The 25,268-nt window shown below is 38.0% G+C and overlaps 2 protein-coding genes across 2 annotated transcripts; one reads left to right on the plus strand and one right to left on the minus strand.

The window, feature by feature from the left end:
- The first annotated feature begins 13,245 nt into the window (after window positions 1-13,245).
- Window positions 13,246-14,047, plus strand: LOC131306673 (uncharacterized protein At5g01610-like). The gene has a single exon (XM_058333074.1). The coding sequence runs from the start codon at window positions 13,388-13,390 to the stop codon at window positions 13,931-13,933; it is 546 nt and encodes a 181-aa protein (XP_058189057.1). The 5' UTR covers window positions 13,246-13,387; the 3' UTR covers window positions 13,934-14,047.
- Window positions 14,048-17,616: 3,569 nt separating this feature from the next.
- LOC131306679 (protein SENESCENCE-ASSOCIATED GENE 21, mitochondrial-like) lies at window positions 17,617-18,661 on the minus strand. The gene is made up of 2 exons (XM_058333086.1): window positions 18,361-18,661; window positions 17,617-18,054 (listed from the first exon to the last, which is right to left on the minus strand). Exons 1-2 carry the CDS (start codon window positions 18,432-18,434, stop codon window positions 17,835-17,837), a joined length of 294 nt encoding a protein of 97 aa, XP_058189069.1. The 5' UTR covers window positions 18,435-18,661; the 3' UTR covers window positions 17,617-17,834.
- Between the last annotated feature and the right edge of the window lie 6,607 nt (window positions 18,662-25,268).

Genomic DNA, 25,268 nt, shown 5'->3' on the forward strand with positions numbered 1-25,268 from the left:
GGAATGTATCATTTCTGAAGAGTATACTTGTAACGCCCCGAATTTTGGGTACGTTAAAAAGACAATTTCATTAAAAACCTCAAAATAGAGTCACAATTTATTGATAACCTCAAAATAGAGTCTGGCTCTTCTTACAACAAATACTCTCACAAGAGTTCAATATTTACACAAGTGAAGGGGGTTCTAAGGTTCCTAACTACAGCTCCTCCTTCTTCTCCATCCTAGCCAGCTCCTCAGCTCCAAAAGTCTCCACGGTGATCTGCTTACCCTGATTATCTACAAAATCTGACACATTATACCGGCGTCGCCACCCATATAATATGTCAGGGTCACCAAAAAGGCAACACCGTGAGCTACAAAGCTCAGCAGAGTAATCCCATACCCGCTAACCCATACTTATAAACAAAGGAATAACACATCGATTTCCACATGATACATATATACGCAGTTAACAATGACACATCCACATTCGTTAATCAACTATCGTTGGTGTCCAAGAGTTTCGTGTTTCTCCTACGCGACTCATTGTAGACCGTGTCAACATTTTCATTTACAAAACAATCTTTCAAAAACCATTTGTTTAACACACACAATTTACAAAATCATTTGCATTGGCTCCGTACCGCGGATAAGCAAGCTACACACCCAACCTCGGTTCCGCCGTTCCGGACTCCCGAGTATCCTCACAATGGTTCCGCCGTCCCGGGTTCCCATTGGCACACAAAAATATTTGCATTGGCTCCGTACCGCGGATAACCAAGCTACACACCCAACCTCGGTTCCACCGTTCCGGACTCCCGAGTATCCTCACAATGGTTCCGCCGTCCCGGGTTCCCATTGGCACACAAAACTTGCATTGGCTCCTCTCCGCGGATAACCAAGCCATATTACCAATGAGGCTACCACGTCCGGCCGCATTGGCAATCTTCACAATGGGCTACCAAGTCCGGCCACATTGTGGTTTTCACAATCCACGCAATGGGCTACCAAGTCCGGCCACATTACGAGTTTTCATACACACAACGGGCTACCAAGTCCGGCCATGTTGCGGTTTTCACAATCCACACGATGGGCTACCACGTCCGGCCGCATCGTGGGTTTCCATACACACAATGGGCTACCACGTTCGGCCACATTGCGGTTTTCAAAACAGTTCACCCTTTTCAAATGTTTCTTTTACACACGCACACGACTCACATAATGCCTCCCAAAATTGGTCATTATGTAGTTTCAAAATATTTCCTTCCTCGGAAAACATTTCCTTAAATCACACCCTAGGTGTCATGTTTCTACTTTCTTGGTTCTCGTGTCTCGTTTACATACAAAGACTCCGCGGTAGGACAAACGTAAGCAAGAATCATCCTAACAAGATCATCCAATTCTATATTACTCATCACGCTCAATTACTACTTATAGCATAACGCCACATGTACGGACGTCCTTGGAGTGTATCACTTATGCTTTATTCAAAGCACAACGCCACATGAACGGACGTCTTTGGAGTGAAATCACTTATGCTTTATCACATACCACAAGTAATACAAGCAACCCATATACGCATACTCATAACTATCTTAAAGATCAAATACGAATACTTTTAAACAAACGATAAGTACGTAAATAAAGATAACCTACTTTATACTTGAGTAAGTAAATAAATAGGGAGTAAGTAAATGGGAAGTAAGTAAGGATTTCCTTACAGTTCTTCTAGGCGGTAGTTGGCTACGGAAGGTTAGTCGGCTACGGAAAGTACGTCGGTGGTCGGACGGAGTAACTTCCTACGGTGGTCTCCGGTAGCTTCGAAAGAGAAAGGTTTCTCTCGAAACTTCTACTTGACTATTACTACTACTACTTTATGGATCGAAGAGTGGTCGAGTGGCGGTTTAGTGGCGGCCTAGGTTGAGTTTCTTGAAGAACTTAAGAACAAGAAGAACAAAAGCAAGAACAAAGAAAGAACATAATTTTTCTAGAGAGAGAAGTTGCTAGGTGAAGGTGTGAGTTCAATGAGAAGCATGGGGTGCTATTTATAGGCAAAACTTTGGCTCCCTCTCCCTCTCTAATGGACGGCCCTTTCTCTCTCTAAATCTCCCATGGATTTGCTCCATAACTCAATCTTTCACTTGTCAAACTTTGATTGAAAGCTTGATGGGCTAGGGTATTAGGCTTGCATGGCTAGGATTTGTACCAAGGATGGGATTTAAGGAAGATTTGTTTGGAAAGGAGGAGACAAGGGTACAAGATTTTGTGCTAAACAAATATAGAAGTACAATGGAGGTTAATGGAGGGCTAGTTTCTTAGCTAGGAAGGAAGATTCACCAAGGATTTGAAAAGATGAGAAAGATCAAGGAAAGATTAAGCATGGTACAACCAACCTTCCTCTCTCCTTCCTCCTCTCTCTCTCTCTCTCGGCATTCTCTCTCTCTTTCTCTCTCTCTCTCTAGTACACACACACACACACACACACACACACACACACACATATATATATATATATATAAATGAAAGAAGGAATAAGAAAGGTACAAAGTACAAGATTTACAAAATCAAGTAAGAATCTTAATTAAACACATGTCTCCAATAAACTAATGGGTATTGTACTCTAGGAAGATCAACTCCCCAATAAATAAATCCAATTGGGTATAAAACCCTAATACAAAATAATAAAAGAGTACTAAGGAGAATATTAGGCCTTAAAGGCTACAAGGGCTACTAAGTACTTTCAAAATAAAATTTTGGTACTTCATCACATGGGCAATTAGGAAAAATGACTAGTTTAATAAGCCCATGTACTTGGTGAAAGAATAACTCTATTACCCAATGGATAATAAATACCCTAACGGTTATCGTCCAATGGATAATAAGGTACGAGTATTTTAAATCATAATTTAAGTCTTTTAAAAGACTACATGTCCTTTTTGAAATTTACCCATGTGTTTATATATATGTACTTAGCCAAATATAATAAAGGAAAAGCTTTTGTCCAATGGGTAAAGATTACCCTAACAATCATTGTCCAATGGACAATAGTTACGAGGGTACTTTTTATAGTAAAATATTCAAAAAGTACTTTTAAAGTAATTATTAAAGTCTACTTCCAAAAGATTATAGTACTTTGTTCAAATCTTTCAAAAATCCTTTTAATATAAAGAATTGGATTTCTATTATCCAATGGATAATAGTTTCCCTAAAATTTATTGTCCAATGGACAAAGAATAAAACCAAATTAATAAAAGAAAATAAATAAGTAATTTCTAGGATTGAAAAAGGTTGACTAGTCAAATCAACTTTATTGGAAGATTTCCTAGTCACATCGGTACTTTATTTGGTCAAAAGACTCTATTATCCAAGGGTCACTAACTTCCCTAATGGTTATTACCCAATGGATAATAATTTCTTTTGCGGTTAATAACCATTGGACAAAAGAGTACAAGTACCATTTATTTTAAAATAAGATTTTGAAAGACTACATGTACTTTTATAATATCCAATGGACAAAAATTACCCTTGTGTTTATTAACCAATGGATAATGGAGGGGTGGGAGAATCCCCAATAAACAATGCATATAAGTACTAGCACATGTTTTTATAAACCATTAAAATATTATATCTTGTATTTTACCAAAATATTTAAATGGGGGGCCTATTGTCCAAAGGACAAAGATTACCCTAACCATTATGGACCAATGGGTAAAGACAAAGGTTCAAGAGTTTCAAAAGGTCCAAAAGGTTCATCTAGTAACTAGGTGAGTTGGTTGCTTGGTTCCTCCAAGTAGTTGGTTGGAAATTAACTAAATTGGTCACGTAGGGTTTCTAGTCGAGACCAAAATCTAACTACGATGAAAATTAACAAGCAATCATATAGCAACTCAAGAGAAAATAAGTAATTCAAATAAAATTCAAATATTTAACGAAATTTTTATTGACTAAAATTCAGGGTCGTTACAATACTTGAGCCCTCTGAACAGCTACTGCCTGAGCCGGTAGTGGAGTCGGTGCTGGATAGTGTATCTCCAGTGGCATGCCACTTACCACTTTTCTGATCACGTTCTCCATCGCAAGCATGCGACAAACGGCCTCGTTCACCCACTCAACAGGCACTTGTGTACAAATTGGGAGTATTGAGCAATTCAGGCAATTCAATTACTATGCAAAGATAGGAATGGAAGCTAAGTCTAACCTGAATGGTCACCGGTGCAGGCTCCACTCTAGCAGGCGCAAAGTGTATCTCTCCCGGGTTGCCATGTGCGTCTACCACTGCTACTCTCCACGGCAGCTATGGTGGCCCACCTCTAACTAGACCATTAAGTCCCCTTCTCACACGGCCCTCGCCTCCTCTATGTCTCTCTCCAGCAGCCCTCCTCTCCTCAGCAGCTCCACGAGCCTGACTCCGAACCCCTCTGAAAGCCCGAACTCCCAACGGCCCCGCTAGGCGCTCTCTTTGGTACGCATCATAGTCCATCTTAAGATGCAAGTGGCGTGTCAGGTCGGTGTCAGGCTGTGTGAATGTCTCCAGCTCGGCCCGTGTGTACTTGCTTGTGTGCGAAGCTCGGGGTGGAAGTGGCCCTGGCACCTGAAACTCAGTGTAACCAAGTGACTGGCAAGTCACTCGATCACCCAAGTACCATTGCCAGCCAAAGGCTGACTCTAGTAACACCCTGCTAGCTATGACAGTTCTGCTCCTGGTCAAGTACTCAAGCTCTCACCCTGCTGTTCTCCACGGTTCCCAATTGATCTGCAGTTACGACAAACAGGCTATGTATGCAATTGATCAGCGATGACATTAAAGTAATGAAGGGAATGCGTGATTTGTTTCAAGGATTTTCAATATACCTATGAGGCTTTGAGCTCGTCCAGGTACAGTCTGAAGGCATTAAGGTCGCCTCTTCCTTCCTTTGTCCCCATGTTCTTCTTACTCCAGATCAGCGTGCGAGGGAGGGTGCTCAAGTCAGGATGTTTGCACATCGGCGGATACATCCGCAACATTTCATAGGCCTAGAGCTTTACAGTGTTCAAATATGCATATACGTCAGTCACAAGATGTACACATTATGCAATTATGAATTCAAGAAGGCTATGCGAATGATACAAGTATAATGGAAATTGTACTTTGTTATTGAAATCATACCTCCCAAATCCTCCAATAGCCAGCAGCTCCCTGCTCCGTCCTCGACGAGTCCCCCAAGAAGCCGTAGGCTGCATCGAGTGCTGCTCCACCCTAGTCGTGGCGCGAGGCCGTCCCCAAGTCCGAGGATGAGGTGAATTATTGAGAAAAGAAGGGGACAAGGTGAGTTGTGAATTGAGCTTTGTTGATTGGTGATCTTTCCCATAAAAAAATAAAAAATTGTGTACATTCAAAAAAGAGTAAAATTAAAGGGAAGATACCAAATCATTGTGGAGAAGAGAAATACTTGTTTTGAATGTGGGAAAGAAAGGTAGGAAAAAGAGATGTGGCGAAGTTGAAAAAATAAAAGAAGAAGAAAAGGGGCATGCATAATTATATTTGCCCTGTGTGGAGTTATTGTTGTAAGCCATTCTCAGACACTTGAATATTTTACCTAACCTTGATGTATTTTCCCTTACCTGATGTTATAACCGAATTGAAGTCCTATTTGATCTTTGGGGCGATGGGTTGTGGATTGGTGGATATAGAGAGTTTTCAATATTTGGCATTCCGTTCATGAGATCGTGTATCCATTATATAGAGTTTTCTTTTCGTGTCAACTTGTGCAGGATACTTTGCTTTCATTTACATAACTTTTGCCTGCACATATTGAGAGTATCTAATATGCACCTTGTTTCGAGTGATTTCATTTATTGAGTGCATGACACGGTGAGATTTGAAGTCGAGACTCGGTCCGGGGAGAACTTGTAGTTATTTTTCACAAGTGACCAACTCCCTTGTTCACACACGCTAAGCTTAGGTGTTATGACTCATTTTTATGACTTGATTGTAACGCCCCGAATTTTGGGTACGTTAAAAGGACATTTTATTGAAAACCTCAAAATAGAGTCTGGCTCTTATTACAACAAATACTCTCACGAGAGTTCAATATTTACACAAATGAAGGGGGTTCTAAGGTTCCTAACTACAGCTCCTCCTTCTTCTCCATCCTAGCCAGCTCCTCAGCTCCAAAAGCTTCCACGGTGATCTGCTTACCCTGACTATTTACAAGATCTGACACATTATACCAGCATTGCCACCGATATAATATGTCAGGGTCACCAAAAAGGCAACATCGTGAGCTACAAAGCTCAGCAGAGTAATCCCATACCCGCTAACCCATAACTTAAAACAACAGGAAATAATAACACATCGATTTCCACATGATACATATATACGCAGCTTAACAATGACACATCCACATTCGTTAATCAACTATCGTTGGTGTCCAAGATTTCAGAGTTTCTCTTACGCGACTCATCGTAGACCGTGTCAACATTTTCACTTACAAAACAATCTTTCAAAAACCATTTGTTTAACACAAAACATTTGCATTGGCTCCGTACCGTGGATAACCAAGCTACACACCCAACCTCGGTTCCGCCGTTCCGGACTCCCGAGTATCCTCACAATGGTTCCGCCGTCCCGGGTTCCCATTGGCACACAAAAATATTTGCATTGGCTCCGTACCGCGGATAACCAAGTTATACCTCACCATGGTTCCGCCGCTCCGGGTTCCCATGGGAACACACACATTTCAAAACCCTCGGTTCCGCCGCTCCGGGTTCCCGAGTCTCCCACAATGGTTCTGCCGCTCCGGGTTCCCAATTGGGGGTTTTCGAAATCTAAAAACATCGGTTCCGCCGCTCCGGGTTCCCGAGTATCCCCACAATGATTCCGCCGCTCTAGGTTCTCATTGGGTTTTTTCAACACACACAAAACCTCGGTTCCGCCGCTCCGGGTTCCCGAGTATCCACAATGATTCCGCCGCTCCGGGTTCTCATTGGTTTTTTTTCAACACACACCACACAATGGGCTACCATGTCCGGCCACATTGCGGTTTCCAAAACATCTCATTCTTTTCAAAACACGCCTTTTTATTAACCACACCCTAGGTGTCATGTTTCTACTTTCTCGGTTCTCGTGTCTCGTTTACATGTAAAGACTCCGCGGTAGGACAAACGTAAGCAAGAATCATCCTAACAAGATCATCCAATTCTATATTACTCATCACGCTCAATTACTACTTATAGCATAACGCCACATATACGGACGCCTTTGGAGTGTATCACTTATGCTTTATTCAAAGCACAACGCCACATGTACGGACGTCTTTGGAGTGAAATCACTTATGCTTTATCACATACCACAAGTAATACAAGCAATTCATATACGCATTAATCATCTTAAAGAACAAAATACGAATACTTCTAATCAAACGATAAGTACGTAAGGATGAACTACATATAATTGGGAGTAGTAGATAGGGATAATCTACCGTTCTTATTGGCGGTAGGTCGGCTACGGAAAGTACGTCGGTGGTCGGGCGGAGTAACTTCCTACGGTGGTCTCCGGTAGCTTCGAAAGAGAAAGGTTTCTCTTGAAACTTCTACTTGACTAACACTACTCTACTTTATGGATCGAAGGGTGGTCGGGTGGTGGTTTAGTGGCGGCCTAGGTTGAGTTTCTTGAAGAACTCAAGAACTACTCAAGAACAAGGGAAGAACTAATAAGAACAAAGAAAGAACACAATTTTTCTAGAGAGAGAAGTTGCTAGGTGAAGGTGTGAGTTGAATGAGAAGCATGGGGTGCTATTTATAGGCAAAACCTTGGCTCCCTCTCCCTCTCTAATGGCCAGCCCTCTCTCTCTCTAAATCTCCCATGGATTTGCTCCATAACTCAATCTTTCACTTGTCAAACTTTGATTGAAAGCTTGATGGGCTAGGGTATTAGGCTTGCATGGCTAGGATTTGTACCAATGATGGGATTTATGGAAGATTTGTTGGTAACAAGGAGACAATGGTACAAGATTTTGTTCTAAACAAAGCATGGAGGTACAAATGGGGAGTTAAGTTTTGTTAGGGGAAAGATTCTCCCATGGACTTGAAAGGATGAGGAAGATATGGAAGTACAAACAAATCTCTCCCTCTCTCTCTCTCTCTCCTATCTCTCTCTCGGCCTCTCTCTCCTCTCTCTCTCGGCAATCTCTCTCTCTCTCTCTCTCTCTCTCTCTCTCCCTAGTACACACACACACACACAAACACACACACACACACACACACACACACACACACACATATATATATATATATATATATATATATAACAAGAGAGAATAAGAAGGTACAAGATAACAATAAACAAAAAGTACTTTTGGTACTTTTGAATCAAAGAAACTTAAGGGCTAAGATTTCCAAATAAATAAGCACATGTGTACTAATGTACTCGAGGAAGATCAACTCCCCAATAAATTAATCCAATTGGGTACAAAACCCCAATACAAAATAATAAAAAGGTACTTAGGAGAATATTAGGCCTTAAAGGCTACTAAGTATTTTTAATAATAAAATAATATGTACTTTATCACATGGGGTTTAAGAAAAATATTATTTTAATAAACTCATGTACTTGGTTTTGAAAGATGGACCTATTACCCAATGGACAATAAATTCCCTAACTTTTATTGTCCAATGGACAATAGTTACTAGGGAACTTTAAATTAAAATAATCAAAGTCCTTTAAAGCATGTGACAAAAGCCCTATATTTAAATATAGGTGTGGTACCAAGTACCTCAATTAAATAAAAAGGCTAGGATTCTCCCCATTAGTTTATAATAGAGTACAAGTACTAGAAAATCTAGGGTTTAGATATACCCCAATAGTTTAATGCACAAAAGTACATGGGAATCCAAATCTTGATTATTAAAATGAAACTTGTACTTGGTAGGAAGATTTGGGCTATTACCCAATAGATAATAATTTCCCTAGCGGGTAAAGACCAAAGGATAAAAGAAGTATGAGTACTTTTATACTTAAATAAGATTTTGAAAAGACTACATGTACTTTTAATCAAATACTATAATGAAAAGCTTATTGTCCAATGGACAAAGATTACCCTAACCACTATGGACCAATGGGTAATGGAAAAGGTTCAAGAGGTCCAAAAGGTTCAACTAGTAACTGGGTGAGTTGGTTGCTCGGTTCCTCCAAGTAGTCGGTTAGAAACGAACTACATTGGTCAAGTAGGGTTTCTAGTCGAGACCAAAATCTAACTATGACGAAAATTAACAAGGAAACATATAGCCACATAAAAGAAAATAAGTAATTCAATAAAATTCAAATATTTAACGAAATTTTTACTGACCAAAATTCAGGGTCGTTACAATCTATCCCCCTTAAAACAATTTCGTCCCCGAAATTGGCACGCGACTACAGAATAGACTAGGTTGCTAAACCGATCTTGGGATCATCGACTATCCCCCTTAAAAAGAATCGAGTAGGTCACCATCAATCGAATTAAGCCTCATCACTTGCTTAACGAGATGGGGTTGAAGTTGCTTCTGCCGTTGAACAGCTTGCCTCGTCGTACGCCTTTGGTAAGGTCTCCATCGTAAATACCAACACCAAATGCAGAACTTCTACCAAATCATCTTGCGGACTCGTATCCTACAAGTGTTCCTAGTACATCCTTGTTGAACCCTCATGCTTCTCGATATTAAACCTATTTCCAAAAGTAGGAAAAATGGGTCCATCCTTTATAATCGTAAGGCATGAGTATTCCATCCTCATTCCGAGAATAAACGGGTTTCAGCAGGCAATCCTTGCAGTACTCCATGAACTCAGCTTTTATGAACTAAGGCAGTGAAAGAACCTATGCAGTCACGGAAAGATAAACCTTCCTAACTTCTCACAGTCGAAGCGTGCCTTCTTTCTTCTTCTCGAACAATGCCGGTGCTTCCGTACTTGGCCTAGTAAATCCTTTGTACATCCGCTCCTTCGATTGGGTCTTGAGCTCTATTAGTTTGACAGGGGCCATTTGGTATGGTGCTGCAGAGATTGGTGCCATCCTCGGTTGGATTCTATGGAGAAGTCTATCTCTCCTAGGGGTGGTAAGCTAGGAAGCTCTTCAGGGAAAACATTGGCGTATTTGCACACGACGCGTGGTAATCCCACTTCCATGCTATTGGCTTCTTCCAATTGGAGACTAGCGAGCCATCCAAATAGTTGGTTCTTCCATCTTGATCTCCTCGTCGCCGAACTCGCTGTCCGTCTATCCCCCTTAAAAGGAATCGAGTCCCTTCTAGGGTATAAGTTGTCACCATTCTTCTGATGGCAGTCTACGATCGCTTGACGTGCCGATCGCTGGTCCAACCTCAGGATTACGTCGAAAATCTGCCATGTTGATCACTCGAAGGTCGCAAGTTAGGCACAGGTCGGCTACTCCTAATTCGCACTCTCAACACACTAGACTAACAGCTATACTCCCTTCAACTGGTACGTGGCCAAAGCCACACGATCTCCGTCCTGGGTAACTCCGAAAGTGCTGAGGATCATCTTGACCTCATTCAGCCACGTCTCGACTACAATAGGGTTGGTGTCTCCATGAAAGGTCGGAGGTCGGCGTTTGCAGAATTTGTAGATCGCTCGGGTTCGGGTCATGGATCCATCGTTGTGGTTTTTTTGGTTTTGGCGGTTGGCGTTCAAGGCAGCTATGAACGCTCGCACGATTTGGGCTAGGTCGGGGTTTAGAGGGTTCTCCATTGTCGTATCCTAATCCATGGCACGTATTAACAATCTACGGGGGAAAAATCGAAAGGGGGTTTTTGTTTACTAAAACAAATTTTCTTTTTGCAAATGGTCTATCTTTCAAAAGCAAAAAGTAGTTTAACAAATAGTATGCAACGGCACTCTTTAAAAATAAAACAGGTTTTTCGTAAGAACATCATACAACATAAACATAGAATTTACAAACATAAACATAGAGTTCTACTACAAAACAAATAGATTAGAACAAGAATTCCTACTACAAGCTGAGATGGTCCTAATCCTTAACATCCTACATCCCGAAGGACTACAACGGTTACTAGGTTTATTCTAGGTGCGCCTACGTAGTATCCTTGGCCTTCACAATATATATATATATACACACACACACACAGTCCATCTCCTGTAAGGACCACCTTATTTTAATAAAATGTGGACCTCCCTTTCCTGATTGAATTTCGATGATCCGAGCCGCTCAATGTGTTCAGAACGTGATTTTACGAGTACCCGTTAGAAATTAGCAAAAAAAAAAGACCAGGAATGGCTTCATCTGAGCAGTTTTTATTTATTTTTTATCGAATGGTTCAAATAAAAACTACTCAAATCAAGTCCTTCCAGGTCATTTTTTTGCCGATTTCTTTTCGTTACCCTTAAAATCACATTCTGAACACATTGAGCGGCTCGGATCATCGAAATTCGATCGGAAAATGGGAGAAATGAGGAGGTCCGCATTTTAACTAAAATAAAGACTCCCTCATTTAAGACTGACTATATATATATATATATATATATATATATATAACACCGCATAGCGGTGTTCCAAAACACTCTGATCCCTCTGATCGACGAGGTATGTTTAATTTTCTCTTCAACACTCACTATCAGCTTACGAGGTGATGCGCGTGGTCCACAGGTCCGATCAGAGGTATGTTTAGTTTTCTCTTCACCACTCACCATCAGCTTACAAGGTGGCGCACACGTCCACGAGTCTGGACCTGTTCGTATATATTGAGCTCGTAATGGTACCTCGCAATTCAAAAGTCTCTCTACAGCTGAAGAATGAGCGTGTTCTTGGACCATCGTAGAAACATAGATAGGGTCGACGACGGAACCAAGGATGGGATCAGGGGGGGTCTAGTGGTGGCGACCGTCACGACAAGAATTTTAGAAAACACAATTATTATATGTAAAAATAAAAATTATGCCCAACTTACATAGTTTTGCCACTACTAAATTTTTTTAGTATACATTTCGCCACTGTTAGGGTAAAATCCTGATTCCGTCCTTGGACGGAACGAACAACGAAACTTTACAACAGCTTTTTCGTACACGTTCACTTGCAGGACCACGGGTTTATATATCTTTGTTTTTATCTTAGCTACTCCTAGCTTCTTAATGGAGGCGGATTCTCTGCTCTCCAACTGCAGAGAGTCCTGCAGTTCAATCACAGTCATTCATCTTTGCATCTAACGGTCCAAACTTTTAAAAACTTTTTCAAATTTTTTTTAAATCTCGACCGTTAAAAATATCATTTGACGGTTGCGAACATTTTAACCATACCTCTGCAGTACACGTTTGGACAGCAGACAAGCCTGTTGCTTCTTAATTTACGTGCTTGCTTTGGGTAAATTTATTGCTTGAATTCATGAAGTGGGCAGACAAATTTAATACTCCTACCAGTGGAAAAATAAAAATAAAGGCGTTGAGTACTTTTTAGAACTCATCTACCACGAGAAACGTGAAACCACGTGGTTGGGTAGCTGATTAGAGAGAGCTCATCCAGTGGTCACATAAGGCGCACACGGACGCGGGTACAGAAGCGCGGAAGTGTTTAAGCGTTCTTTGAAAAACTCCACCAAACAATTAGAATACAAGAATGTGAGAATTGAGAGTTTGAGTGTAGAATAATGATCGAGTGCGGAAGCGAATGTCATTTTAAAAGATTATGTGACTGATCGAGCATAGAATCATCAAGCTCCGTGCTACTACATCCATCCCTGCGACAACAAACTCAACTGCCTGTTGCATCAAAATGCCATCAGTATTTATGAGATAACTGATGTGTGAGTTCAGGGTGTCTTTAAATTTTCTCATTCTTTCCGTTTTACTTGCTCGCGACAGTTAAATCACTTGTGACACATGGATTTTTTCAATAAATAGTATAACACACAAATACTGATGTGAAATTGAAAATAGTTTTGTTATTTTTGTGCTAAATTTGACTTAAAGTCATTGTTTGACATTTGAAAAGGCCAATTGTTGTAGATTTTTTTTTTGACATCTCATAACGGAATGACGTAAATTTAAAAAAAATAATAATCGATAAAATATTATGCATAACATCCCAATATTTCCTTCACATAATTATTGTAGATTTTTTTTGACACCTCATGACGGACTAGCATAACTTAAAATAAAATAATCGATAAAATATTATGCATAACATTTCAATATTTCCGTCACGTAGATTGAAATTGTTGTACGTGTAGCATGAGTCACGAAACTTTAAACTTATTAAAATGACTATTTTTCGCTATGAATGACTTTAGCATTGGGACTGCATCAAATTGACCGAAGACAAATCCAATTTCCCAACCCCCCTTCACTACCACTCCCAACAAACCATAATTTCTCCATCTGGAGAGAGAGAGAGAGAGAGAGAGACCAGGCGATCCTCCACCGATGTCTTCACTGTTTGCTCATTATTGCCTCTTCCTACTCCTTGTATTCACTCTCTCAACCTCATCCTCCTCCTCCTCCTCCGCCGCCGCCGTCAATGACACGCTCACGGCGTACGAAGTCCTAGAGGAATACGATTTCCCCATCGGTCTTCTCCCACAAGGCGTCACCGGCTACGAACTGGACACGTCAACAGGAAAATTCTCGGCCTACTTGAACAGCAGCTGCACATTCACCATCAGCAGCTACAAGCTCAAGTATAAGAGCACAATCACGGGCGTCATAACCACGGACAATCTGTACAAGCTGAGCGGAATCAGCGTCAAAGTACTCTTCCTTTGGCTCAACATTGCTGAGGTCATTCGCGATGGCGACGAGCTCGAATTCTCCGTCGGAATCGCCTCCGCCGATTTCCCCGTTGATGGCTTTGACGAGTGCCCGCAGTGTGGCTGTGGATTTGATTGTGACGACGTCAGTGGGGGAAGAATGAGATCCAGGAGAGGGGTTATTTTCAATTTGTATCGTGTTTTATCCGATTTGTTGAATTGATTTCTTATCTATGCTGACAATGCTGTAACCTGCATGTGTTTTGGAACTGAAATATGTGCTGTTCGATCGGAATATGCCTTTTTTTCACCAATGGTACGACTGTTTGTTGGTCAATGCTGTTAGTTTCATTAACAGTCAAGATGAGCCTCAACAGAGGTTGAATTGGTCTTTTTGCCTAGTATTTTTAACAATAATAGAGGCTTGCTCCCACATCGGGAGTTTGGGTTTGTGTGTGTGTTTAAAAGGTTCACTCTACCTCTCCCTAGTCAGCAATTGCCTATGTGAGTTTGATAGATAAAATTACCCTCTTACCCTCCCTCAAAAAAAAACTAAGAACCACTAAAAAAAAATTCCGCTATTTACTCGCCCCTAGCTACTTTGATTCACAACCAAAGATTTAACCAGATCCCACACGTTTTGTTTATAACATCTTCATCCTTATCAAAAATTCTTTGAATTTAATTCTAATTCCAATCAATCCCATTCAGATCGGAGAAACTAAGAGTCATTGTTCTCAGTTCTCACTCTCCCTCTTCTATGCATCTCTACTCACGAATTTTCCACCACCCATCGTTGCCGACACCTACGAGGTACTCGTTGCACATACGAGTACCCCGTGGGTCTCCTCCCAACGCAAATCACAGGTCATCCGCCAATTTTTAGTTTACTGAAAAGGACCGTTACGTGCAGTTTCAGGGTGGATGCATATCTGTCCAAGTTTAAAGAGAACATAACGGGTAGGTGATCATACCCGTTATGTTCGCCAGCGAAGTCCATCTTTGGATGGGTGAGAAAAAACGAGGTCGTAGGCTTTGGGTTAGAATTGTGACGTAGTGGGTAAAAGACCTGTCAATTAGGACTTTTGCAAAGTCTTCAATGTAGAAGAAAAGATCACTTCTCCGAAAGAGGTATATGGTATTACAAGAGAAACCAACTGGTCCCGCGAGTGAAGGACTTTTGCAAAGTCTTCAATGTAGAAGAAAAGATCACTTCTCCGAAAGAGGTATATGGTATTACAAGAGAAACCAACTGGTCCTGCGAGTGAAGAAGTTTCATCACAAGGAATTTTCCGTCCAATTAAGATGCATGTTCATTTCTCCAAGTTATCTGCACAACTTGGAGAATTTGCTTTGCTCTCAGAATTACAGAGGACCGATTCAACGTCAGCTTACTATGGAAGGAACGAGTTTAAGAAGATGATTCATCCTCGACAACTTCCTTACAAAAACCTTCTACCGACATTGATTGGTTTATGACAAGTACTATTTGTCAAGAATGGCTTTCCTTCATTCTCGTGTTTGACTAAATAGTAAAAGGCCCTCAGCAGTGTCTGTCCGTCACAATCCTTCTCCTTCAAAACTTCCTTGCAATTTTTTTGGTGCAAGAATGTTTGATTTAGCAACATGATCAGTGTCCAAAAGGGTACACAACTCTATAGGGAGAGGGGAAAGGGGAGGAGGAGGAAGAAGGCCATCCTTAGCTTTACAGGCAATCAAATTCGCGCATTTATTAGATTCCCTGTGCAAGAATGTTTCATTTAGCAACATGATCAGTGTCCAAAAGGGTAGACAACTCTATAGGGAGAGGGGAAAGGGGAGGAGGAGGAAGAAGGCCCTCCTTAGCTTTACAGGCAATCAAATTCGCGCATTTATTAGATTCCCTTTTACATGAAGAGACTATTCTTATTATAATCCTCTAAAAGTGCCTTAAAAATACGAGAAAGTTATGAAGGTGAAGTATTTCGATGAATAGACACTGCTGAGGGCATTCGACTGTTTAGTAAAAAATAAGAATGAGAGAGAGGCATTCTTGACGAAGAGTGCCAAAAACCGAGCAGTGTCGATGGTGGGTTTTTGCAAGAAAGATGTCGAGGATCAAACATCTTAAACTTCCACATGGATATTGACTAAATTCTGCTACTGCTGTTACTTCTGGATCTTATTTATGTTGGTTGTACTTGATTTTGGCTGATTGGAATGCAGAAGCATCTTGAACTATTATGGATTTTGTTACTTGAATGGAAGCATCTTGAACTATTATGGATTGGTACTTGAATGGAAGCATCTTGAACTATTATGGATTGTTACTTGAATTGATTGGGAAGCATGTTTAGCTTGAATTTCAATTTGGTGCCCTGTTTGTAATCCCCAGATTTGGGGGAGCGGTAGTTCAGTCTTGAGGGGCGATCGACTGGTGTTTTGAGTGCTTATTCCCACATCGACCGGGAACTAGAGCCTCACTTGGTATATTAATGACCACGCTAGTCTATTGACACCTTTCGACTAATATATAGTAGTATCTTTTAAGTCAAGTGTTCGCAAAAAAGATCTCGGACCAGACGGATCAGGGATTGCACTGTTTGTTGTTTTCTTACTGTTTTTGAGCAGGCTTCTGTAGGCTGAGTGGTATCAACATGTATGCTATATATATGGTAAAGATGTTTTGACGAAAACGCTTGCGTGTTCAATGAAATAAGTTTTTTTTTTTTTTCCTTTCAGGAAAATGTTATCCAAGTAAATACAGTTTGAAGTTGCTTTCAGTGGGAAAATGCATTAGTTGGATTGCTTCTTCTATCGACTTTTCTATCGTCGAAGTACATGTATTTGAAAAGGGATGCATCTTCCTCGTGTTACTCTTCTTATTTCATGAAAATATAAGTAGAGAATAAATTCTTTACACCATCGGTGTAAACATTTGTTTTCATGAAAAGGAAAGTATTAAGTTAGAAGCTCAAGAGTACCATTAGGATTAGAATCCTTGGATCTTGGGGTGTGAATTAGGATGGCACCGAACTGGTCCAATTGCACAGCTTTTCTAGGAGTTCCCGTAAAACTTGGAATGCTAATCCTTATTTCCGCAGAGATAAGCTTATCCCTGTTGTCGTAGGAGGCTGTTACAAGAGAGGCCTTGTACTCCTAGGACTCCTTTGGGACGGTTCATCCAATCACCGTAATGACTCTCTGTGTTTGGCCATGTAAGGTGTAGGTGCATGCATGTACCGGGCTGACACTGATCGCTCAAATTTATATATTACCAATATACTCCCTCTGTCCCACTTTGTTTCTCCTGTTTCTTTTTTGGAACATCACAAAAAATTATCTATATCTTACAATCTATAATGTTTTTTATGATTTCGAAAACTTTATTTAATAAAATAAATTGAGATCTATCAAACAAGATCCATATTGAATATATAAAATATTATAGATTGTGAGATATAGACAATTTTTTAGGACGTCCAAAAAAGGAAACAGGCGGAACAAAGTGGGACGGAGGGAGTATTTATTTCCCCGTTTCGCTTACCAATTTGGTAATCCGGACTACTTTCTTTTTATTTAATTTCCTCTCCATGCTTGACTTTAGTCTTTTACCGGAAGACAAATTGTGTATTTCAGTTTGCTATCAATCGATTGCTTTATTCTACAGGACAACCTAATTTCCATTTTCCACTATTATTATTAGTGAGAATTTTTTTTTGGAGCTGAAGCTTTTGAGTATCTCAATTTCAATTTGCTCACCACCACCTTTTTTATTAGAGCACGTGTGATTCTCGACTCTAGTTGAAACGCAACAACAAACTACAACAACAATGACAAAAAGAGCCAAAATTGAAAAGATGAGAGGGTCGAGATGCATGCAAGCTAACCAGACATGCGGTTATTTAAAAAAATGAGAGAAAGGCATCTAGAAAACCAACATCGCAATTGGTAAATTTTATTCAATGGTAAACCAATTTCGGGAACAAAACAATGGAAAGAACAATAGACCCCAGTAAGTCAGTAACCATAACAATCCCTCACGACAAGGCACAGCGGAGGAGTCTACTATAACATTAATCCATCTCTTCGAAAGCGAAGAAACGGAATGAAAATAATTTCTGAGCGATCACCGTCTTTCCTATTCAGTTTCGTCTAACGTTGTTGTTCTTCAAGAGCATCTCCCGTAAGTCGGCAACGTCGATCACGTCGGCATGGGACTCTGGCCTGTAGTATCCGGTCACCGGGTCCGGTACCCACGAAGATGTCTTCTTGGTTGTTTCTTCCCCTCCTTTCTTCGCCATCACGCAGCCTCCTCTCACGGAAGCCGATGCAACACCTTGTGATGCCGCTGCGTATCCGCGCCTGTACACACAAAATTGGATTTTAAATTCAATATTCAATACACAATTTTGAATATCTTATTAATCCTACCTAAAAATGCAATAAAGGATGGAAATTTTTGACTTTTCCAGAATATACTTGTATGTGCAATATTCGTAGAAAATGGAAAATACACCATATGCTGATTTTGAAGTATAGTACTGTAATTGTTGTTATCTACCGGTTTCCTCTGTTTTTTCGTTTCCGTTTTCTCCATATATTGTAGAAACAGAGAGCAAAAAAGGGGTAAAATCAAAGAGAGAAGATTGAGGAATATGCGGTAGCTACCTGCTAATGACGACGGAGATTCTGTCAACCACGAAAGCGGAGAGCAGCTTGGCGTTCGAGAGAGAGCGAGCCATTTCTGCTTGTGTAGGAGTATAATATGTTTATGCGAATTGGAGAAAATAAAATTGAAGGCTACTGCGAAAAGGCTTGTGGATTCTTCTTCTATGGAAAAACCTTTCGCAGCAGCTAATGAATCCTCTCTCTCTCTCTCTCTCTCTCTAGAAGGGTACCTCTCGTGCTATGAAGAGATCGTTATGAGGGAGAGTCACAGACGATTGCAGAGTTTATATATATATACACACACACAGAGAGAGAGAGAGAGAGAGAGAGAGAGAGAGAGAGAGAGAAATTTCCAACGCGTGGTTTGCCAATGGGGCCCCGTCAAAGTCGGCATCTAATCGCGTAAAGTTGTGTCTTACTGGTTGACGCAAAGTCGTGGAGGCTAACGGCTTCCACTTTTTTCTAGAATATAGGAAGAGAGATGCACTTATTCACCGAGCTGTTATAAACAGGCTTTTCATAAAGTTGTGCGATTTCGGTCATTCATTTTGGCCATCAATTTCAGCTTTGGATGGACTGTTTGAATGTTCGAGATTCACCTCCATAAATAATTATTCACGAAAAGTTTGGTTAATTTTTTTTCCTTATAGGAGTAATATACTGTAAGTCTTTTTTAAAATGTTTTTAGCTTCTATGTTATTGGTTGTTTTTTCTGAATAAAGTTTACCAAGTAAAAAGTGATTCTTTTCAAATTTGTTACTACCTTCAAATTTGTTAATACTCCTATAATACAAGATGTTTGAGTCAGTTTGTGCGCATTTTATACAAACTTGCATGAGGATAAGATGGCCCAAGTTTAACATGCTTGTGCGTGAGGTTAAGGTGGCTGAAGTGTTGCTCGTAAAAAAGATCGAATCTTGAGTAATTAATTAAGAGTGAGCAATCCCGCGAATTATTCGGTCATGTAAAATGAACACAATCGGACGGTTGAGCTACTCACTACTTTTCCACTACCAATCGGCCATGGCTATGATGCTCCCAGGCAGTTTTGGGAGCATCATACTCCCAATGAATTACAGCCTTTGGATTGAAAATAAATAAATCACTGCCCTTGGACAAAACCAAAAACTAAAAATAGGGTGGTTTTGTTAAAAACGCGGTGGTTTTGACGAAAAAAAATGAAAAATTACTTACCACAGAAACAGACAACACTTATCATTAATTAAGGCAACACTTACCATCGTATAAGGCAAAACTTACCACACAAACAAGCAATACTTACAACTACTGGTTGGTCAGGTAAGAAGTTACCATTAATTTTTTAAAAAGTACCCTATTTTTTGGCCAAGAAATTCGGAGATTTTGGGGATATATATATATTCACATCACTTTAAGCTATATACACCATATATTTTGCCTTTTTGCTAAGAATTGGGTAGTGAAAAACCTAAAAATTTGTGTTCAATTATAAATCTAGTTTAAAATTTTAATTTGTTATGAATATATAATATAATTAGAAGAGTTATCTAAAAACAAAAAAATTGACAACTATTTTTCATAATTTCTAAATAACATTATAAATGTATTTAATTTATTTATTTTTGAATAACCATTTATTATATATATATTTAAGTAATTTACTTTTAAATATTATGGAAAAACTATATTATAGATATATTTACTTTTAAGTAAGTTACTTTTAAATAACCATTTATTTTATATATATATATATATATATCTATATATCTATATTTATTTATTTATTTTTAATAGTACCTACCACATTAAATTTTAATTGAATCTATTTGTATTACTTTTATGATAAATTAAATAAAAGTATTTATATTAATAAAATTACTTTTAAAAAAAGGATCAAATAAATGAGATATTTCAATTTACTGGTTCATTAGAGGTTATTAGTACATTGGCCAAGTGATCAATGTTAATCACAAAGACTATTACTCATTCATTTGTCAAGTGATCAATGTTAACCATTTTTGAAATTTGTTAATTGTATAATTTGAAAGATTGAAATAGATAAGTCTGTGGTTAATCAATTAAACAAATTAGTCAGACTACTTTAGCCAATTGTATTAATTTTCACTAATCACTATCAATCAATATCATTTTTAACTACCACACCTGCCAAATATAATTTTAATCGATTCAAATCGTCTGATCAATTGGCTGAACGTATAACTAGATCAATCAATTACAAATGAATCAATCCTTGTTGATTGATCGCTGCTAAGTATATTAGTATCAACACTATTAGTTGTTAGATTTGCAAATTATATCATATTGATTACTGTAAACTATATTAATGAATGGTACCCAAATCTATTCTTGAATGGTACACTTGTAATTAATGAGTGGCACACTTGTAATTAATGAGTAAAAATAGGTTTTGAAAAAAATGGGTATGGATTTGAGTCTCCCTAAATTTGGGTGAGAAAATGGATAAAACTCAAAATGGGTAGGCAAATGGGTATAACATTGGAGATGGATTTTTAAACTTTTTACTCAAATTTTGGGTATGGGTAGTAAAATGGGTAAAGATTGGAGATGCTCATAGTGGTTACTCCTACATTTGCCAAGTAATCAATGTTAACCATCGAAACTGTTACCCCATCATTTTCCAAGTAATCAATGTTAACCGCCAAGTAATCAATTTTGAAATTTGCTAATTGTGTCATTTGAAGGATTGAAATAGATAAATCTTACTGGTTTAACAATTAATTAGTCTACTTTAGCTAATTGTATTAATCTTCACTAATCACTATCAAAATTTGATCCAAATAAATAGTTTCACAATTAGTGGTAAAAACTAACATAAATATGCTTACCATAAATACTATATTACCTACGGTATGACAAACAAAATTATATTACCTATGGAGAGTACCTACGATTTCCATAACCATACTTACCATAAATACAAGATTTTTTACTAAATTCTGGATATACTTACCACGAATATGAAGAACTTATTCTCCAGATACTTCCTAAATACGGAATTCATCTGTAGTAAAAATACCATAAAAAGTAGTATGTATAGCCATAAGCAATGGTAAGTATAACCATAAAAAACGTAAAAACCTAGGAAGCTTCATTAGATTATTGTGAAACACTTATTCGAGATTCTTCAACTTATGATCTTTTGGTAAGTTGGTACGAGGTAATAATTACAACTAAATTCAGTTTGTTCTTGAAAAAAACTCACTTGAGCTTCTTTAACTTGTCATGGAGCTTCTTCTTAAATCTTCATTTTTTGGATAGGAGGAGAGATGAATGGGAGCTAGAAGAGTTAGAGTGGATAAGTTTGCAGGGTTTAAGGTAGGTATGGAGAAACCTAAAACTACTAATGCCATAATTGGTGGTAGGTAAACAGGGTGTGCGAACTAATATGGGCATACTTATCACGAAAAATGGGTTCTCTTACTAAAATCTACATATGCTTAGTAGGCAAGGCATGAACTGGGAGTACCTACCATTTCCATAGTCATACTTACCACAAATACAGGGTTCAAAACATGGAAAGCTTCATTAGATTATTGTGAAACACTTATTCGAGATTCTTCAATTTATGGAAGATATACCCAAATGCATTATGGTCATCATTATGGTGGATATAGTCGATAACCTCATTGGTTTATGTATGTGGTACACTTTAAACATGCATGTGTATACGTACTTGTTTCATTACCTTCTCTGAGCTAAAAGAAAGAACAAAATGAGAAGGTCATGCATGTGCTTACTAAAATCTGGGTATACTTCCTATTTTCATAGCAATACTTATCATATAAATAGGGTGTGCTTACTACAATCTGGGCATACTTACCATTTTCATAGCAATACTTACCATATAAATCGAGTGTGCTTACTTAAATCTGGGCATACTTAGCGTTTCAGTAACCATACTTACAGAAATCTGAGCATACTTACCATTTCCATAGCAATACTTACCATATAAATATAGCAGAACATCCAACTCTCGTAAGTGCCTGCGGCCATCTTAATCGATCTTCTCTCTCCAATTGTTTAGCTTCTCTATATCTTTCTTTTGAGCATACCCACTCCTCGACTTCACAATACCAACATTGTCCTTGTGCATATTATAGTTCTGAATACTAATCTATATTACATATTGTAGTGGGTTGAAATAATCACGGTTCAGAAGGGTCAAAGGGGTCATCGAGTAATCTTACTATTCAGTTGTCTCAGTTCATCTGTAACGTCATTACGAGTCATGAGAAGGTATCGCACTGTTTTGCTGAACGTTAGCATACTCCTATAGTAAGTAAGACATTAATGACGGGTAGGTATACATTTATGTATACCATCATTAGTGTCATATTACCTACCATATTAAATTTTATTTGAATTTGTTGTATTACTTTTTATGATAAATTAAATAAAAGCATTTATATTAATAAAATTACTTTTAAAAACGGATCAAATAAATGAGATATTTCAATTTACAGATTCACTAGTGGTTACTCATATATTAGCCAAGTGATCAATGTAACCTCAAAGACTGTTACTCATTTATTTTCTAAGTGATCAATGTTAACAATCAAATAACCATTTTTGAAATGTGCTAATTGTGTAACTTGAATGATTGAAATAGATAAGTCTGTAGTTAAGCAATTAAACAAATTAGTTAGCCTACTTTAGCCAGTTATATTAGTTTCACTAATCACTAGCAATCAACATCATTGTTAACTACCACATCTGCCAAATATGATTAATTGGCTGAACATATAACCAGATCAATCAATTACAAATGAATCAATTCTCGTTGATTGTTCGCTGCCAAGTATATTAGTATCAACACTATTAGTTGTTAGATTTGTAAAATATATCATATTAATCACTATAAACTATATTAATGAAATTGAATAGCCTAATTTTATTAAATACTACCATAAATTCAATTGAGAATCCTACAAAATTATTCAATAGCTATTAAATGAAAATATATTTATGGTTCAATTTTGTTGTAACAATCAACTTGTAGCGTTATTTTATAATATATATTAACTAAATTTGTAAGCTATCAAAATATTAATAAATATCTTATTTTTTTCCATAATATTTAAAACTAAGTTACTTAAATATATCTAAAATAAATGATTATTTGAAAATTAATTAATTAAATACATTTATAATGTCATTTGAAAATTATGGAAAATATTTTTCAAATTTTTATAGTTTCATAACAAATTAAAATTTTAAACTAGATTTATAAATGAACACCATTTTTTAGATAATTCTTCTAATATATAAATCCCTAAAATCTGCAAATTTTTCCACCAAAAAATCAGGCACTTTTTTTTTTTTTTACTTAATGGTAACTTGTTACCTGATCAACCGGTTGTAGTAAGTGTTGCCTATTTGTGTGGTAAGTGTTACCTTATATAATGGTAAGTGTTGCCTTAGTGAATAGTATGAGTTGCCTGTTTTGTGGTAAGTAATCCTCCGTTTTTTGGGTCAAAATCGCCTCGTTTTTAACAAAACCACCTCGTTTTTAACAAAACCACCTTATTTTTAGTTTTTGATTTTGATCCAAGGGCTGTGATTTATCTATTTTCAATCCAAGGGCCGTAATTCATTGGGAGTATGATGCTTCTATACGAGTCCGGCTCTTCTCCAATCCATAGGGAATTGGAGGATACTCCAATTTCAATTCAAGGGTTAGGATTACCCTAGTATCTCCAGCCCTAAAGCTCATATGGTATTCTATAGGCACTCAATTACTTCCCAAATATTCCTTAATTATCGCATCCCATACACCAATTTATCAAATTCCAAACATTAGTAAAATTTCATATCATAACTTTAATAACAGGGGCAGGTTCAAAGAACTATCAGATTCATAGGATTAATCAAATATTTCGCAATTACATAAGATTAATGAATTTTCTTCGAAGTTTATAAAAAATTCATTTTTTTTGAAGGGCGTCTTCTCTCCCTGTTAAACTTGCATTTGAAAAACTTTTTTATATAGCTCGTGAGGATTTTTTTCAACCGATATCATGTAGCTCATGAATTTTTTACTAATATTATATCAATAATTTTTTTCTTTCACTATCGTTTTTTCGCTGATATTATCTTATTATGTAGTCCATGAGATTATTTTTACCGATACTAGTATATTTTCACGTGTGCTTCGCACTAAATCGTGTGTTCATTGATGTAGTTGTTCTTGTATATAAGAAAGTTGAAATTAAGATTCAGTTATGGAAATTAGAAAGAAATCGCAAGAGTAAGTAATTGAACGTAAGATAATTTTTACAGAAAAAATATTTTAGAAGAAATGCAAAATGAATTCTTTGATTAACTCTGTGAATTTAATAGTTCTTTAAATCTACACCTGTTATTAAAGTTACGATATGAAATTTTACTAATGTTTGGAATTTGGTGTCTGAGATTCGATGGGAAATATTTTGGGAGTAATTGGGTGCCCGTAGAATACCATATGAGTTTTGGGATTGAAGATGCTAGGATAATTCTAACCATTGAATTGCAATTGAAGGATTCTCCAATTCCTTATGGATTGAAGAGGAGATGGACTCCTCCCATACCACTTGAAAGCATCACATAAGTTTTGCTACCAATCGGTATTAACGTGTGATTTTTGTAAACAGTGCGAAGAAGCTTCGACGATAGCAAAAAGCGGGTGAGCTGGCCGAATCTTTCTTCGGGGAAATTACATATCAGTGGAGAAAGGGGTAAATAATGCCCAAGTGATGGAGAGGTTTTTTCAAAATTCCATAAATATGGAACGGAGGAAAAATAATTCCCCATACATGAAACGGAGGAAAAATAATTCCCCATACATGGAGTCCGAATCTGGATCTCCTAAGTTGCCTTTTCCATGAATTTATGTTGCCCCTTCTATGTAC

Source organism: Rhododendron vialii, chromosome 11a (assembly GCF_030253575.1).
Source record: "Rhododendron vialii isolate Sample 1 chromosome 11a, ASM3025357v1".
Classification (NCBI taxonomy): domain Eukaryota; kingdom Viridiplantae; phylum Streptophyta; class Magnoliopsida; order Ericales; family Ericaceae; genus Rhododendron; species Rhododendron vialii.